The 18,437-nt window shown below is 35.7% G+C and overlaps 1 protein-coding gene across 1 annotated transcript in view; it reads right to left on the minus strand.

The window, feature by feature from the left end:
* Window positions 1-18,437, minus strand: part of LOC124076287 (intermembrane lipid transfer protein VPS13A-like) — a 152,287-nt gene that overhangs the window by 18,749 nt on the left and 115,101 nt on the right. Inside the window, 3 exon segments of the mRNA XM_046420133.2 lie at window positions 14,117-14,191; window positions 15,405-15,528; window positions 17,263-17,348. Of these exon segments, the coding sequence (XP_046276089.2) occupies window positions 14,117-14,191; window positions 15,405-15,528; window positions 17,263-17,348 (285 nt within the window).

The following is an 18,437-nucleotide window of genomic DNA, read 5'->3' on the forward strand; positions in this document are numbered from 1 at the left end:
AGCAATATGAAGGTTCCTCCCCAAACTCCTTGATATTTCTCCAAAAGATCTAAAATCAGCATACTATAACAATATTGCTATGTCATTGTTTTTAGCAGCACAATTCAGAATAGTTAAATTATGGAATCAACCCAGATGCCAGTTCATAGTTGAATAGATAAAGAAATTGTGTTATGAGAGATCCAATATGGCTGTGGGCGCGGAGAGATCAAGTCTCTGACCTCTCCAGTTGCGCGGGCATAGGGAGTCGTAAATTGTCTAAATGCTGTTTGCTCAGGATCACTAGGCAATGCTGAGCTGACGTGGATCTGGGACGAACAGTCTGGGCCCCTCAGAACACACACACAACGAGCCCGGATCGGCTGCATTCAAGTTCGCCTGCTTCTCGTGACTCAGCACTAACGATCCCGCTGAAATAACTGGTCGGCCCGTCTGAACATACAGAGGTAAAAGCCAACCAAGCCTTCATAGGTAGTGGCCACAGGACTGAAACGGGGCTTGGGGAAGTCAGTCAGGACTCACCCGTTGCATTGGTCACCCGGCAAAGGGAACGAACGGTCACCATTTGCACGGGATACCACCTTGGCAGAGAACTGACTTCACGGGCGGAGGAGATAACTTCATTGAAACCAGCGCGACAGGTGTGTAATCCCCTAGATATCTCTCTCCACACAGTGGGGAAACCTTAAGAGCCCCTCCCAGCTCTCCTGTAAGGGCCCCTCCTAGCTCTCCTGTGAGCTCCATAGCCAGACCGAGGGAATCAGGAGTGGCGTGGGACTCGCGGCGCGGAACTCCCGGCTACCGCTCCCACCAGTGCTGACCACTGAGGTCTCTTGCACCAGCTACCGGGGGCGTGGTTACTGGAGGGCAAGCAAATTCCCTGGGGGTTCTCAGCCCCAAGCTCTACAAACTTAGGGTCTGAGGGAGGCAAACAGGGAGAGTGTGCCCAGGCATTCATGAAAACAGGGCTCCCAGGAGCAGCAGACCTGGCGTGTAACCAGTATTGTGGTAAGCATCACAGGTGAGAGGGGCCTGGCTTGAGGAAACACAAGAGAAGGCCCTAGACACTCAGGATTGGAGACCCGCCCAGTCTGGGACTAAGAGCTGCTGCACAGTGAATGGTTCCCACCTATTGAGAGGAGAAGCTTGGCCCAGTGGGCACAGCTCCACCTACAGGAAGAGAACTTAATGGAACTCTATGACTGCATTTATTATTATTATTTTTTTTTCTTTTTCTTTCCATTTCCATTTTTTTGTTGGTGTTCTTGTTCTTTAACTTTTTTTTAATGTTTTTAATTTTTTTAATTTTTTTATTTTATTATTATTAGTATTATTTCTTTAAATTTTAATTTTCATTTTTTTATTATCATTATTATTTTTTTTTAAATTTTTTCTTTCTTTCTTTATTTTCTATTTTTTTCTTTCTTCTGTCTTTTCATTTCTTCTCAATTTTCTTATTCCCCCTTCCTTGAATTCTACCTGCCTACTCTCATTCTCTTTAGTGACTTCTTCCCTTCCCTTCTAATATATTTCCTCCCAAGCATCAAATAAATTTATAAGAGTAAACAGTAACACAGCAGTCAAACAGAACAAGAAGTAACATGAGCAGCATAAAAAAGCAAGGAAGAAAAGGAGTACAAACAATGAAGGACAGCCTAAATATTCAGGAGGATCTAGAGTCATCAGAAAAATGGTCATATAAAGATCAAGGAATACCTTAGACAGATGGAATGGAACCTTAAGGAGGATACAAGACAGCAAATCCAAACAGTAAAAGAACACATTGAAAGTGAATTACATAAACAGATAAAAGAAGAAGTTAAGCATCTTTATCAAGAGATAGAGATTATAAAAAAACTCAAATAATAATTCTAGAAATGAAGGAAACGATAAACCAAATTAAAAACTCAATTGAGAGTATCACTAACAGAATGGAGCAAGTAGAAGCCAGAACATCAGATAATGAAGACAAAATATATCATCTTGAAAAGAGTCTAGCCACCTCAGAAAGGCTGGTAAAATATCACGAGAAAAACATCCAAGAGATATGGGATAATATAAAAAAACCAAACTTACAAGTCATCGGGATAGAGGAAGGTACAGAGATTCAAACCAAGGGAATGAGTAACCTGCTGAATGAAATAATTACAGAAAACTTTCCAGATATAAAAAAGGAAACAGATATACAAATTGTAGATGCATACAGGACACCGAGCACACAAAATCACAGTAGACCAACACCAAGACACATTGTTATGAAGATATCCAATATTCAGAACAAAGAGAAAATATTAAAAGCTACAAGAGAAAGGAGGCAGATTACATTCAGGGGTAAACCAATAAGGTTAACAACGGATTTTTCATCACAGACGCTGAAAGCGAGAAGATCCAGGAACAACGTATTTCAAACACTGAAAGACAATGGATGCCAACCAAGAATTCTGTATCCAGAAAAATTAAGCTTCAGGTATGACAACGAAATAAAAATCTTTCATGATAAACAAAAGCTAAAAGAATTTGCAGCCAGAAAACCAGGATTGCAAAGCATCTTGAGCAAAACACTACACAAGGAAGAAATGAAAAACAATAACCAAAACGATCAGTGGGAAGTGCCTCTGTAAAGACAGAGGGCGGGGGGAAAGCTAATCATGGAGAAACAAACTAATTAAAAAAAAAAAGAAGATAAATAATCAAACATGGCTGGAAGTACAAACCATATATCAATAGTAACTCTAAACGTTAATGGCTTAAACTCTCCAATAAAGTGACATAGGCTGGTAACATGGATTAAAAAAACAAATCCAACAATATGCTGCCTCCAGGAGACACAGCTGATTAGAAAAGACATACACAGGCTAAAGGTGAAAGGTTGGGAAAAAACATAACACGCACACGGTCCTCGTAAGCAAGCAGGGGTGGCCATCCTCATATCAAATAAAATCGACTTCAAGACTAAGTTAATCAAAAGGGATAAGGAAGGACATTATATACTGTTAAAAGGAACCATTCACCAGCAAGACATAACAATTATCAATATTTATGCACCAAATAATGGTGCTGCGACGTTCATAAAACAAATTCTCCTCAAGTTCAAGAATCAAATAGACCACAACACAATAATTATGGGTGACTTCAACACACCTCTCTCACCATTGGACAGATCCTCCAAACAAAAGTTGAATAAAGAAACTATAGAACTCAACATCACAATCAATAACCTAGACTTAACTGACATATATAGAATATATCAACCATCATCAAGTGGATATACTTTTTTCTCAGCAGTACATGGATCCTTCTCAAAAATAGACCATATATTATGCCATAGGGCAACCCTCAGTAAATATAAAGGGATGGAGATAATACCATGCATTTTATCTGATCATAATGGAATGAAACTGGAAATTAATGATAAAAGAATTAAGGAAAAATCCTACATCACATGAAAAATGAACAATATGTTACTGAATGATCAATGGGTTACAGAAGACATAAAGGAGGAAATCAAAAAATTCTTAGAGATAAATGAAAATACAGACACAACATATCAGAATCTATGGGACACAATGAAAGCAGTTTTAAGAGGGAAATTCATCGCCTGGAGGTCATTCCTCAAAAAAAGGAAAAACCAACAAATAAATGAGCTCACACTTCATCTCAAAGCCCTAGAAAAGGAAGAGCAAAACAACAGCAAATGTAGCAGAAGGCAAGAAATAATTAAAATCAGAGCGGAAATCAACGAAATTGAAACAAAAGAAACTATTGAAAAAATTAACAAAACTAAAAGTTGGTTCTTTGAAAAAATAAATAAGATCGACAGACCCTTAGCCATGCTAACGAAGAGAAGAAGAGAGAGAACTCAAATCACTAACATACGGGATGAAAAAGGCAATATCACAACAGACACTACAGAAATACAGAAGACAATTAGAAATTATTTTGAAAACCTATATTCCAATAAAATAGAAGATAGTGAAGACATCGATAAATTCCTTAAGTCATATGATTTGCCCAGACTGAGTCAGGAGGATACTCACAACTTAAACAGACCAATAACAATAGATGAAATAGAAGAAGCAATCAAAAGACTTCCAACCAAGAAAAGCCCAGGACCGGATGGGTATACAGCGGAGTTTTACAAAACCTTTAAGGAAGAATTAATACCAATACTTTTCAAGTTATTTCAGGAAATAGAAAAAGAGGGAGCTCTGCCAAATTCATTCTATGAGGCCAACATCACCCTGATTCCGAAACCAGACAAAGACACCTCAAAGAAAGAAAACTACAGACCAATATCTCTGATGAACATAGATGCAAAAATCCTCAATAAAATTCTGGCGAATCGGATACAAAGGCACATCAAAAAAATTGTGCACCATGATCAAGTAGGATTCATACCTGGGATGCAAGGATGGTTCAATATACGGAAATCAATAAATGTTATACACCACATCAATAGACTTAAAGATAAAAACCATATGATCATCTTGATAGACGCAGAAAAAGCCTTCGACAAAGTACAGCATCCCTTTATGTTCAAAACATTAGAAAAACTAGGGATAACAGGAACTTGCCTCGACATAGTAAAAGCTATCTATGCTAAGCCTCAGGCTAGCATCATTCTGAATGGAGAAAAATTGAAGGCATTCCCTCTAAAATCTGGAACAAGACAGGGATGCCCTCTATCACCACTTCTATTCAATATAGTTCTCGAAACACTGGCCAGAGCAATTAGACAGACGAAAGAAATTAAAGGCATAAAAATAGGAAAACAAGAACTTAAATTATCACTATTTGTGGTAACATGATTCTATACCTAGAAGACCCAAAAGGGTCTACAAAAAAACTACTAGAACTAATAAATGAATTCAGCAAAGTGGCAGGATATAAAATCAACACGCATAAATCAAAGGCATTTCTGTATATCAGCGACAAAACTTCTGAAACGGAAATGAGGAAAAACACTCCATTCACAATATACTCAACAACAACAAAAAAAATACTTGGGAATCAACCTAACAAAAGAGGTGAAAGATCTATACAATGAAAACTACAGAACCCTAAAAAGAGAAGTAGAAGAAGATCTTAGAATATGGAAAAATATACCCTGTTCATGGATAGGCAGAACTAACATCATCAAAATGGCGATATTACCAAAAGTTCTCTATAGGTTTAATGCAATGCCAATCAAAATCCCAACGGCATTTCTTGTAGAAATAGAGAAAGCAATCATGAAATTCATATGGAAAAATAAAAGACCCAGAATAGCAAAAGCAATTCTAAGCAGGAAGTGTGAATCAGGCGGTAGAGCGATACCAGATTTCAAACTATATTACAGAGCAATAGTAACAAAAACAGCATGGTACTGGTACCAAAACAGGCGGGTGGACCAATGGTACAGAATAGAGGACACAGAGACTAATCTACAAAGCTACAACTATCTTATATTTGATAAAGGAGCTAAAAGCTTGCAATGGAGGAAGGATAGCATCTTCAACAAATGGTGTTGGGAAAACTGGAAATTCATATGCAACAAAATGAAACTGAATCCCCTCCTCTCGCCATGCACAAAAGTTAACTCAAAGTGGATCAAGGAGCTAGATATCAAATCAGAGAATCTGCGTCTGATAGAAGAAAAAGTTGGCTCCTATCTACATATTGTGGGGTCGGGCTCCAAATTCCTTAATAGGACACCCACAGCACAAGAGTTAATAACAAGAATCAACAAATGGGACTTACTTAAACTAAAAAGTTTTTTTCTCAGCAAAAGAAACAATAAGAGAGGTAAATAGGGAGCCTACATCCTAGGAACAAATTTTTACTCCTCACACTTCAGATAGAGCCCTAATATCCAGAGTATACAAAGAACTCAAAAAATTAGACAATAAGATAACAAATAACCCAATCAACAAATGGGCCAAGGACCTGAACAGACAGACACTTCTCAGAGGAGGACATACAATCAATCAACAAGTACATGAAAAAATGCTCACCATCTCTAGCAGTCAGAGAAATGCAAATCAAAACCACCCTAAGATACCATCTCACTCCAGTAAGATTGGCAGCCATTATGAAGTCAAACAACAACAAGTGCTGGCGAGGATGTGGCGAAAAGGGTACTCTTGTACATTGCTGGTGGGACTGCAAACTGGTGAGGCCAATTTGGAAAGCAGTATGGAGATTTCTGGGAAAGCTGGGAATGGAACCACCATTTGACCCAGCTATTGCCCTTCTTGGACTATTCCCTGAAGACCTTAAAAGAGCGTACTACAGGGATACTGCCACATCGATGTTCATAGCAGCACAATTCACAATTGCTAGACTGTGGAACCAACCCAGATGCCCTTCAATAGATGAATGGATAAAAAAAATGTGGCATTTATACTCGATGGAGTATTACGCAGCACTAAAAAATGACAAAATCATGGAATTTGCAGGGAAATGGATGGCACTAGAGCAGATTATGCTTAGTGAAGCTAGCCAATCCCTACAAAACAAATACCAAATGTCTTCTTTGATATAATGAGAGCAACTAAGAACAGAGCAGGGAGGAAGAGCAGGAAGAAAAGATTAACATTAAACAGAGACATGAGGTGGGAGGGAAAGGGAGAGAAAAGGGAAATTGCATGGTAATGGAGGGAGACCCTCATTGTTATACAAAATTACATATAAGAGGTTGTGAGGGGAATGGGAAAATAAACAAGGAGAGAAATGAATTACAGTAGATGGGGTATAGAGAGAAGATGGGAGGGGAGGGGAAGGGGGATAGTAGAGGATAGAAAAGGTAGCAGAATACAACAGTTACTAATAGGGCATTATGTAAAAATGTGGATGTGTAACCGATGTGATTCTGCAATCTGTATTTGGGGTAAAATTGGGAGTTCATAACCAACTTGAATCTAATGCATGAAATATGATATGTCAAGAGCTTTGTAATGTTTTGAACAACCAATAAAAAAAAGAAAGAAAAAAAAAGAAATTGTGTTATATATATAATGGAGTTCTACTCACGACATAAAAAGAATGACATTATGGCATGTGCCAGTAAATGGAGAATATGCTAAGTGAAATAAGAGAAACTCAAATACTCAAAAGTTGAATGTTTTTTTCCCCATATGTGGAAGCTATAATAAAATAAAGGAAAGGGGTAGGAAAGGATAGGATAGCATAAAGAACAATTCAAAAATAAATTAATGGATGAGGAAAAAGAAGTTTAGTAGATGAAAGGAAGGGGAATGGAAGAGGAGCGGGAGGATGGGAAGGTAAAATGCGGGAGGTTGAAGCAGGGAGATCATGAACTAAAAACAATTTCCATGCCTGTATGAGTTTGCTGGTACGAACCCAACTAGTACATATAAAGCTTTAATTTAAAAAAAGAAGTCTGCCCACACCAACCAGTCCACAGGGATCCAAGATCTCAACTACCATGGGAGGTCAAGCCCAGTGGCCCAGATCCACCCACACCAGCCTCTGCAGGGCCCAGGCGCACAGCAGGCCAGGTCCACCCATTCCCGATGGGGCAGACACTCGCCAGAGCCTAGCCTCTGGTGCAGGACCACCGCTTCTGACTAGTACACTGGAGAGCCGAGATCCAGCCCAGACAGCTCACAACAGCCCACAAGGGATCAAGAATTTCAGTAGCCCGATTCACCCCTCCCCCCATGGGGCAGACACTGCCAGAGCCTAGTGTTTGGTGCAGGACTGCCCCTTCCTACCAGAAGATTACAGTGGGAGGTCAAACCCTGCGGCCCAGATCCACCCACTCCAAATTATGCAGGTCCAGACTCAAGATACAGTAGCATCCATTGAGGGACACCAGCAGGGTCTGGAAGCCCAACATCAAGGTGAGGTACAGACAATCTGCACTCGTACTATAAGAATATAGGGAAGAAACTGTAATATCTCAGATCCACACTGCAAGAAAGGAAGACACATAAACAACATGAAAAAAAAAAAAGGGAGGAAAGTTCCCCAAACAAACCAGGACACTATAATAACAGAATCTATGGAGAGTGAAAATTGATGAAATAGATAAAGATGTGAATTATCTGTAAATTAAAGAATGACCTAAATGAGCAAATATAAGCAAAAATTGATCACTCCAACAATGAGATAGCAAAAGATTACTTCAAGAGAAAGATAGAGACCCTAAAAAAACAACAACAACAACAAAAAAAACCCAAAACCCAAAAAACAACAGTCAGAAATCCTTGAAATGATACAATAAATCAAATTAAAAACTCAATAGAAAGCATAACCAACAGACTAGATCACTTGGAAGAAAAACGTCAGATAATGAAGACAAAATATACAATCTGGAAAATAAAGTTGATCACACAGTGAAGAAAGTTAGAAATCATAAACAAAACATCCAAGAATTATGGGACAGCATCAAAAGACCAAATCTATGAGTTATTGAAATAGAGGAAGGCACAGAGTTTCAAACCAAAGGAGTGCACAATTTCTTCAATGAGATAACATCAGAAAATTTTCCCAGCATGAAGAACGAATTGGAAAACCAAATACAAGAAGCTTACAGGATACCAAATGTATAAAATTACAACAGATCTACACCAAGGCACATTATAATGAAAATGCCTAGCATACAGAATAAGGATAGAATCTTAAAAGCTGCAAGAGAGAGGAATCAGATCACATATAGAGGAACATCAATTTGTATCTCAGCAGATTTTTCAACCTAGACCCTCAAAGCCAGGAGATCCTGGAACAACATATACCAAGCTCTGAAAGAAAATGGTTGCCAACCTAGAATCTTATATCCAGCAAAACTAAGCTTTAGATATGATGATGAAATAAAAACCTTCCACGATAAACAAAAGTTAAAAGAATTTACAATGAGAAAGCTTGCACTACAGAACATCCTCAGCAAAATATCACAAGAAGAGGAAATTAAAAACAATGATGAAAATTAGCAGAGGGAGGGATTACACTAAAGGAAAATCTAATTAGAGGAGAAACCAAGTTACCTTAAATACCAAAAATAAACAAAAATGGCTGGGAATGCAAATCATGTCTCAGTAATAACCCTGAATGTGAATGGCCTAAACTCACCAATCAAAAGACATAGACTAGCAGATTGGACAAAAAAAAAAAAAAAAAAAACCAACAATATGCTGCATCTAGGAGACTTGTCTCATAGGAAAAGACATCCACAGACTGAAGGTAAAGGGTTGGAAAAAATCATACCATTCACATGGACTGTGGAAGCAAGGAGGGGTTTCCACCCTCATATCAAATAAAGTCAAACTAAAGTCAATCAAAAAGGATAAGGAAGGATACTACATACTGCTCAAGGAAACCATACACCAACAAGACTTAACAATTATAAATATGTATGCCCCAAACAATGGAGCAGCTACGTTCATCAAACAAACTCTTCTCAAATTCAAGAGTCAAATAGACCACAATACGATAATTTTGGGTGACTTTAACACACCTCTTTCATCACTAGATAGATCTTCCAAACAAAAGCTGAACAAAGAAACTATAGAACTCAATAATATAATCAATAACTTAGACTTAACTGACATATATAGAATATTCTAACCTTCAACAAGAGAATATACTTTCTTCTCAGCAGCACATAGATCCTTCTCCAAAATAGATCATATACTCTGCCACAAAGCAACTCTTAGCAAATATAAAAAAGTAGAGATACTACCCTGCATCCTGTCAGATCATAATGGAATGAAATTAGAAATCAATGATAAAATAATAAAATCCACTCCAACACCTGGAGACTGAATAATATGCTACTGAATGAACAATGGGTTACAGAAGACATCAAGGAGGAGATTAAAAGGTTTTTAGAGGTGAATGAGAAAATAGATACAACATATCGAAATCTCTAGGACACTACGAAAGCAGTTCTAAGAGGAAAGTTCATTGAATGGAGTTCATTCCTTAAAAGAAGAAAAAGTCAATAAATAAATGACTTAACACTACACCTCAAAGCCCTAGAAAAAGAAGAAAAAATCAACACCAAAAGCAGCAGAAGACAGGAAATAATTAAAATCATAGCTGAAATCAATGAAATTGAAACAAACAACAATTAAAGAAATTGACAAAAAGAAAATGTTGGTTCTTTGAAAAAAATACATAAAATCAACAGACCATTAGCCATGCTAAAAAGAGAAGGAGAGTGAAAGCTCAAACCACTAACATACATGATTAAAAAGGAAATATCACAACAGACACTATAGAAATACAGAAGATAATTAGAAATTATTTTGAAAACATATACTCCAATAAAACAGAAAAATCAAAGGCTTTGACAAATTTCTAGAGTCATATAATTTGTCCAAATTGAATCAGGATGATATACATAATTTAAACAGATCAATTTCAAGTGACGAAATAGCAGATGCCATCAAAAAGTCTACCATCCAAGAAAAGTTCAGGACCGAATGGATACACAGCCGAGTTTTAAAAGACCTTTAAACAAGAACTAATACCAATACTCTCCAATTTATTTCAGGAAATCGAAAAAGAGGGAGCACTTCCAAACTCATTCTTTGAGGCCAGTATCACTCTGATGCCAAAACCAGGCAAAGACACATTAAAAAAAAAGAAAACTTCAGACCAATATCTCTAATGAACATAGATGCAAAAATTCTCAATAAAGTTCTGGCAAATCGAATACAAAAACATATCAAAAAGATCAAGTGGGATTCATCCCAGAGATGCAAGGTTGGTTCAACATATGTAAATCAAAAAGTATAATTCATCACATCAATAGACTTAAAGAAGCACCCCTTTATGTTCAAAACAATAGAAAAACTCTCACTCAAATCTCAACTCAAAATGGATCAAGGACTTAGAAATACAACCAGAGACCCTGCATCTAATAGTAGAAAAAGTAGGTCCTAATCTCCATCATGTGAGATTAGGCACCAACTTCCTTAATAAGACTCTTGTGGCACAAAAATTAAAATCAAGAATCAATATATGGGATGGACTCAAACTAGAAAGCTTCTTTTCAGCAAAAGAAACAATCTGTGAGGTGAATAGAGAGCCTACATCTTGGGAGCAAATCTTTACCCCTCACACATCAGATAGAGTACTAATCACTAGAGTATATAAAGAACTCAAAAAGCTAAACACCAAAAAAACCCCAAATAACCCAATCAATAAATGGGCCAAGGAACTGAAGAGACACTCTCAGAAGATGATGTACAATCAATCAACAAATACATGAAAAATGTTCATCATCACTAGCAATTAGAGAAATGCAAATCAAAATACTCTAAGATTTTATCTCACTCCAGTCAGAATGGCAGCTATTATGAAGACAATCAATAATAAGTGTTGGCAAGGATATGGGGGAAAAGGTACACTCATATAATGCTAGTGGGACTGCAAATTGGTGCAGCCAATATGGAAAGCAGTATGGAAATTTCTTGGAAAATTGGGAATGGAACCACCATTTGATCCAGCTGTCCCTCTTTTTGGTCTATACTCAAAGGACTTAAAAACAGCATATTACAGGGACACAGCCACATCAATGTTCATAGCTGCACAATTCACAATAGGTAAACTGTGAAACCAACCTAGATGCCCTGCAATAGATGAACGGATTAAAAAAAGTGGCATATATACACAATGGAATATTACTCAGCAATAAAAGAGAATAAAATCATGGCATTTGCAGGTAATTGGATGGAGTTAGAGAAGATAATGTTAAGTGAAGTTAGCCAATCCCAAAAAACCAAATGCTGAATGTTTTATTTGATATAAGGAGGTTGATTCATAGTGGGATAGGGAATGGGAGCATGGGAGGAACAGACGAACTCTAGATAGGGCAGAGGGGTTGTGGGGAAGGGTGGGGGCATGGGATTATTAATGATGGTGGAATGTGATGATCATTGCTATCCAATGTCCACGTATGAAGACACAAATTGTATACTATGTATACAACCAAAGATATGAAAAATTGTGCTTTATATGTAATAAGAATTGTAATGCATTTTGCTGTCATATAAAATTTAAAAAATTTACATAAAAAAGAAGACACAAATAGCCAAAAAACTCATGAAAAAAGGTTCAATATCACTAATCAACAGGGAAACACTAGTAAAAACAATAATGAAATATCTCTTCATTCTCAATATGGTTATTATCAAAAAGACTGAATGTGACAAATGCTGGTGAAGATGTAGAGAAAAGGGAAATTGTACACTATTGGTGGGAATGTAATTTGGTACAGTCATTATGTAAAACAGCATGAAGATTCCTCAATAAATTAAATATAGGTCTACCATCTGATCCAGCAATACCACTTTTGGGTTTATATCCAAAGGAAAGGGAAATGAGGAAAATTAAAGGATCTTAAAGGAACAATGAAAATGTACATTTGTAGTTGGAATACTCTCCAGCTATTAAAGAAAATGAAATCCTGTTATTTGCAGCAACATGTGCGAAACTGTATAGAGTACTAAAGTGTAATAAGACAGACACAAAAAGTTAAGTACTGTATGATTTCATTCATATGGGGAACCTAAAAAATGTTGATCTAATAGAAATTAAGAATAGAATGGTGAATAGTAGAGGTGGGGAGGGATGGGGAAATGTTGATCCATGGGTACTAATTTACAGTTAGGAATGAAGCCTGGTATTTTACTGCTCAGTTGGGTGACCACAAATGGCAATAATGTACTGTAGATTCTAAAAGTCTGGAAAGAAGGATTGTGAGCATAAAAAATGATAAATGTTTGAGGACAGAAATATGTTTAACCTGATGTAAATATTGTACAGTGTACATATATGGAAAGTTACCATGGTAACTCAATAATATTTACAATTTTTGTTTTTATGAATCAGTTAAGATATAAATTAAAAAGCAAACAGAACTTCCTCAGAAAAGAAAAAAAAAAAACATTTGGCAGAGATGGTTGTGCCTCTTTACATTAAGAACCACCTAGTGGGAACAGCCCTAACATACCCGGAGAACTGAGAACTGAGTTCAGTAGCTTTCTATGAATGTTTCTGGAAGAGCAGAATTAAATTCTATGGGATAGAGTCACATGAGAACAGAAATTATAGGAATTTATCACAGAAAAATTGAAATAGGTGGTGATATTTTTCAGCAACATGAAAGATAGTAGCCTAAAAGTCATGCTGTTATCATGCTCCATTTTGTCTCCTTGTTCCAAGTGACACATATATTAAGGGTCCAGCTGCTTTACTCATATTTCTTTGTAATTCCCGTTTTCTACTGTTCCTGTGCCAATGTTGTCTTATATACAATATCTAGTAAAATTAAACAGCACATGCTACCTGGTTTGTGCTTACTGGGGTGGGGTTTGGGATATCCCTCATTTGGGATCAGATGTGCCATTTACCAGCAATAGTCATGCCCAGCCAGGAGGCCAGGTATATGTACTGAATCCAGGCAGGAGGCCCAGTGATTAATAAAGGAGCCAGGTGCTCTTACTGTAAATTTCCTAACACATTAGGTATAATTCGGTGTCAAGAATAGTATCTAACTACAATCAATGAGGTTCACATAATCGGTTCATAGTCTTCATTTTCTTGACAGTGCACATTGTTATAAGTGCCATAATCCCTGAAGTATATATAGTGCTTGTCAGTTCACAACATTCCCATCTCTAGGAAACTAAGCTTGACTGACTTCCTTCAAGATTCTACCATCAAGAAGGAACAGAAACAGTATTCAAACTCAAATTTTCTGACTATAGATTTGGCTCTCTTTGCCCTGTGCCATGTTATAGTAGTGGCTTTCTTTGTTTTTGTTTTGTGGTTAAATCACATATGGTTGATTTTTCTACTGTTGTATATGGGGCTATACTTTCTCTGCTGGAACTGAGATTTTAACACTAGAATGAAATAATTTCTTCTGTTTTTGACATTTTAAAATATAGTATAGTTAGGATTTAAAAGACCATTTTGATTTGAGAAGCAAACAGGATTGTTAAATTGAGTGGAAAATGTTTTGGGGAAATACTAATTACATTCTAAAAACTGTCAAAATACAAAAACAAAAATCCCAAACAAAATTTATCCTGTTTTTTTAAACTTACAGGTTTTAATGTGAAAAGCACCTAGCTAGTTTAAGTAAAAGATTCATTATACTTACCCTTGCATCCTCTGGGGTCTTGAAGTTAATTATTTTTCCAAACTCTTTGGCATGGAATACAGACTTCACCCGTTCCTATAAGCAGAATATGTAACTTTATTAAAAAGAAAATCCAGTTGTAAAAATACAAGAAAGAAATGCCAGACAAATTTATTAGCCTATGTTTAAAGTGTCCATTTTACACAAATATGCACCTTTAAAAAGCCAAGAATGGATAACAAAGAAGAATCAAAGCAAACAGAAAAAAGGCTACATTCTCACATATCACTAAACCCAAGTTAAAAGGCTTATGGTGAGATTTCAATTGCTAAGGACATAAAAGGATGAGAAGGATGTCTATTATTTTTTCTTTTCAAATAATTCCTCATTTCTTGATATAAGGCTGTGCAACCTTGATTGAGTCCAGTTCAAAAATAATACACACATATATATGCACACATACATATACACACAAGTTATATAGTATGTGCATGTGTGTATGTATGTATGTACCTGTGACATTTTAAACCGGTCATGAAATAGGAATGCAGTTTAGAATCAAAGAAATAAGGTTAGATCCTAGATTATAATTCTCTGCTGTTCACAACTCTTTTGGTATTGTTTGCTATTTGTTGGGGGAAACTGTTTAATAGCAGATATTAACCATTTGAGGGATAACTAAGAAAAGTGGTACTACTAAGGACCAGGATGGGTATTGTTATAAAAGAAGATGGGAGGTTTTACTGGTTTAGCAATACCTTTAAGTAATTAAAAAATCCACACAAATATAGAACCCAGAAGAAATCAGTTTCTTCTATCTAAAACAGAATAGCAATTTGCTGATACAGGTCTCAAAAAAAAAAAAAAAAAGGTGAAAAAGGAAGAAAATAGGAAATATAGGGAACTGTTATCTTTGGAAAGGAAAATAAGAGGAAAAAAGGAAATAAGGGGAACTGTTATCTTTGGAAAGGGAAAAAGACAAGAAACAAAACCAGGAAAGCCATGGTTTAGAGCAGAGGCTAATAGCCACCATCCATTATTTCATATTTAGTTGGGGTTCTATTCCTGCTTATGAAATAAGTAACTAGGAATGCTGTTGTCAATATAATAGCACAGAAAATAGAACTTTTTTCCCGTGGCCTCCCCGTATCCCCTTCTTCAATTAAAGCCCAACTATCAGTTTTAGGAAAACCACACCAAGACCACAAGAACATTTATAAAAGAGGAAGAAACATTACAAAAATAAAGGTAACTGTTACAATGTATATTTTCAGTTCCAAGTTTTTTGAAAAAAATGTATTCAATATACCTTTGCTTCAATACGCAATCTTCTCCCATGAACAATGAAAGGCTCTTTGGTAAATTCATCAAAACTATACTGCCACTCACATGTAAGTTGTCCAAATGCTCCCTTTGTTACAAACAATACACCACTGAGGGAGGAGAAAAGAGGGGGCAAAGGGAAGAAAGCAAAGAATCCACTTTAAAAACAGAGGCACTTATATCTAGTAACAGAATACACATTCTCTTCAAGTGCACATAAACCATTTCTCCAGATAAACTACATTCTGGGTCATAAAAATTTTTTAATGAATTTAAAAGAACAAAAACCATAAAAGTATATTTTCAGATCATAATGGAACTAAATTAGAAAAATATCAGGAAGAGCTCAAGAATATTTCCAAATGCCCATAAATTAAGACATTTCTAAAATAACCCATGGAATTTCAAAGGAAATTAGAAAATATTTTGAACAGAATGAAAATATAATACAAATTTTTTGGGATGCAACTAAAGTGTGCTTAGTAGGAAATTTAAAGTATAACAAGAAAAACTAATATATTTATGAAGATAAATACATGAGAAATAAAAAATGTTAGAAATAGAAACCATTTATAGAACCAATTACCAGCCATTAGTTTGGAGAACTTTCATATAATTAGCATTTTAGAATAAATATTTTATTGTATTACTAAGACTCCTGTAATACATTTCCCAGCATATATCAGAAAGAGACTTTTCTAACTACGTTAAACAAAATTGACATGCTGAGAGGCATTGAGTTTTTCACAGGCAAAATCAAGCCCTATTATCAATTTTAGAAGGAAATTTTAAAAAAGCCATCATCTTGGGTTTCATTTTTTTGTAACAGGGATTGAACCCAGGGGCATTTAACAACTGAACCACATCCCCAGTCCTTTTTATTTTGAGATAGGGTCTCACTAAGTAGCTTAGGGATTTGCTAGGTTGCTGAGGCTGGCTTTGAACTTATGATCTTCCTGCCTCAGCCTCCCCAGATGTTGGGATTACAGGCATGTGTCACCACATGCTTTTCATTTTAATCAATTTTTGTTTTCCTATTTTGGGAGAAGAAATTAAGAAATGAAAATGCATTTAATAATTCTATTTAATCCTTTCTTCTGCAATTTCTCTTTCTGGTTGAAATATCAATTTTAGGTGTAACCAGAGTTTTCTTTTAAATAACTATACTTTCAATTTAAGGGAACAAGTTAAAGAAATAGCTAGCTTCTGGTGGAAATGCAGAAGGAGAAAGCTAATCTGGCTTTATGTCTCTCACCTCAGTCTTCTGCCTCTCATCCTCTCTTTCACCATTCCTGGATTATAGTGGCTGTTGGCACAAACTTAGTAGTGTTTGAGTACATGGCCAGCTGTGTCTACAGGCTGTGTCACTGAGTATTTTTGAAAGAACCCTTCCACTGTCTATAGTTCTATCTGAAGATGTCACTGTTGCCAGGAGTATCCACATATAATGCTATCTACTTCCATTTGTGTATAAAATTGTGTGACTGGGTCTCTATATTATAATGAATAGATACAATCACAGTACTATTGACTTTTATGGTAACCTGAAATTGTGTACTTCTTCAGAGGGAGGGAAGTTGATCTCTGAGAGGATAGCTTTATAAAATTTCTGCATACAATAAACTGATTGAAGCAAATCCTCTAGAATCTAATTTAAAGTTATGTGTGGCTATTTACCTGTATATATGCACAAATCTAAACAGGAATTTATGTAATGTCTTAGGAACCAGTCTTTTAGAGAAAGAGAACCAGAGTTAGCAGGACTACATGGAACAAAAGATGTATAACAAGTGACTGTTAGTTAACCCATTATCTAATTACAATGGAGAAAGAAAGCAAGTTACCTTCTAGTTATCATAAACAAATCTGTTTTATTGATCATGACATGGGTAAAATATTTGTATTTTGCGAATCTTCCATTTTCCATTACCTAAAAAAAAGTGAGAGTGAGAAAATTGATAATGTTCCATAATATGTTATGATCCTCTAAAAATCATTTCTCAATGGAGGAAATAATTAATATATAAAAAATACACATATCAGAAAATTCAAACATTCAAAAAATTATTGCTGCTTCCTTTTTAAAAGTATTTGCTACACTGCTTTAAGATTTCTTGAATGCAGCAATGCCAATCTTTAAATTGTAGATTTTAAAAAATATTGTTGTTTAAATTCAATCTAATGAGGTATTAAACTGTTGTCATTTTATCTCAGAAAATATATAACATTAGATTACATTTGTATAGAACACGTATAAAACTCATAAATGCATGCATCATATAAATAACTATTGGCCCCCACTTTGTCTCTTCCCTGGAAATTTCACCTGCTCTATAAAGATACTTTTCTTTGCCAATCTCAGAACTCATTAAAAAATGAGGAGCAGAGTTTCTAGACAAATAGGAGCCCTGAGGCCTATTTAGACTATGTAACAATCTTTAAATTTATTTTCAAGACGACTGAAAGATTGTCTATGTATTGTCTGTTAACCATTATTTGCTCCAGAAAATATGAACATAACCATAAAAATAATTTTTAAATTTGTTTTCAATGTAATTGGCTCTGATAATAATTACTTCCTCTATTTAAAACATATAGCAGGCTAGACTGTTTCGAAAGGTAAGCAATGTTAATTGTGATCATGATCCCTCAAAAAAGGCATGTTAAGAATTTAGGCAAAATGTTAGAAGTCTTCAAGAAATTCAAAAAGAAGATACAAGAGTTTAAAAAATTGTGTTTCTTGAAGTTGTATCTTTAAAAAAAACTACAAATATTTAGCTTAGAAGCTAAGATGTTATTTCATAATTGTCTTGATATAAAAGGTGGATAGGATGGTTTCACTTTTAATGGAGACAGAAATAAAAAACTGAAACAGCGTGATGAGGCATGGTTTTTTATGTAATGTCTTAGGAACCAGTCTTTTAGAGCAAGAGGACCAAGTGGAATAAGTTTCTAACTTAGAAGATCACAAAAAATTGAGAAAAAGTATCTACAAATAGGTAAGGCAATTAAACACAAA

The sequence above is a fragment of the Marmota monax genome, unplaced genomic scaffold (assembly GCF_021218885.2).
Source record: "Marmota monax isolate L192 unplaced genomic scaffold, Marmota_monax_Labrador192_F-V1.1 WCK01_AAM20220418_F8-fsc00683, whole genome shotgun sequence".
Lineage (NCBI taxonomy): Eukaryota > Metazoa > Chordata > Mammalia > Rodentia > Sciuridae > Marmota > Marmota monax.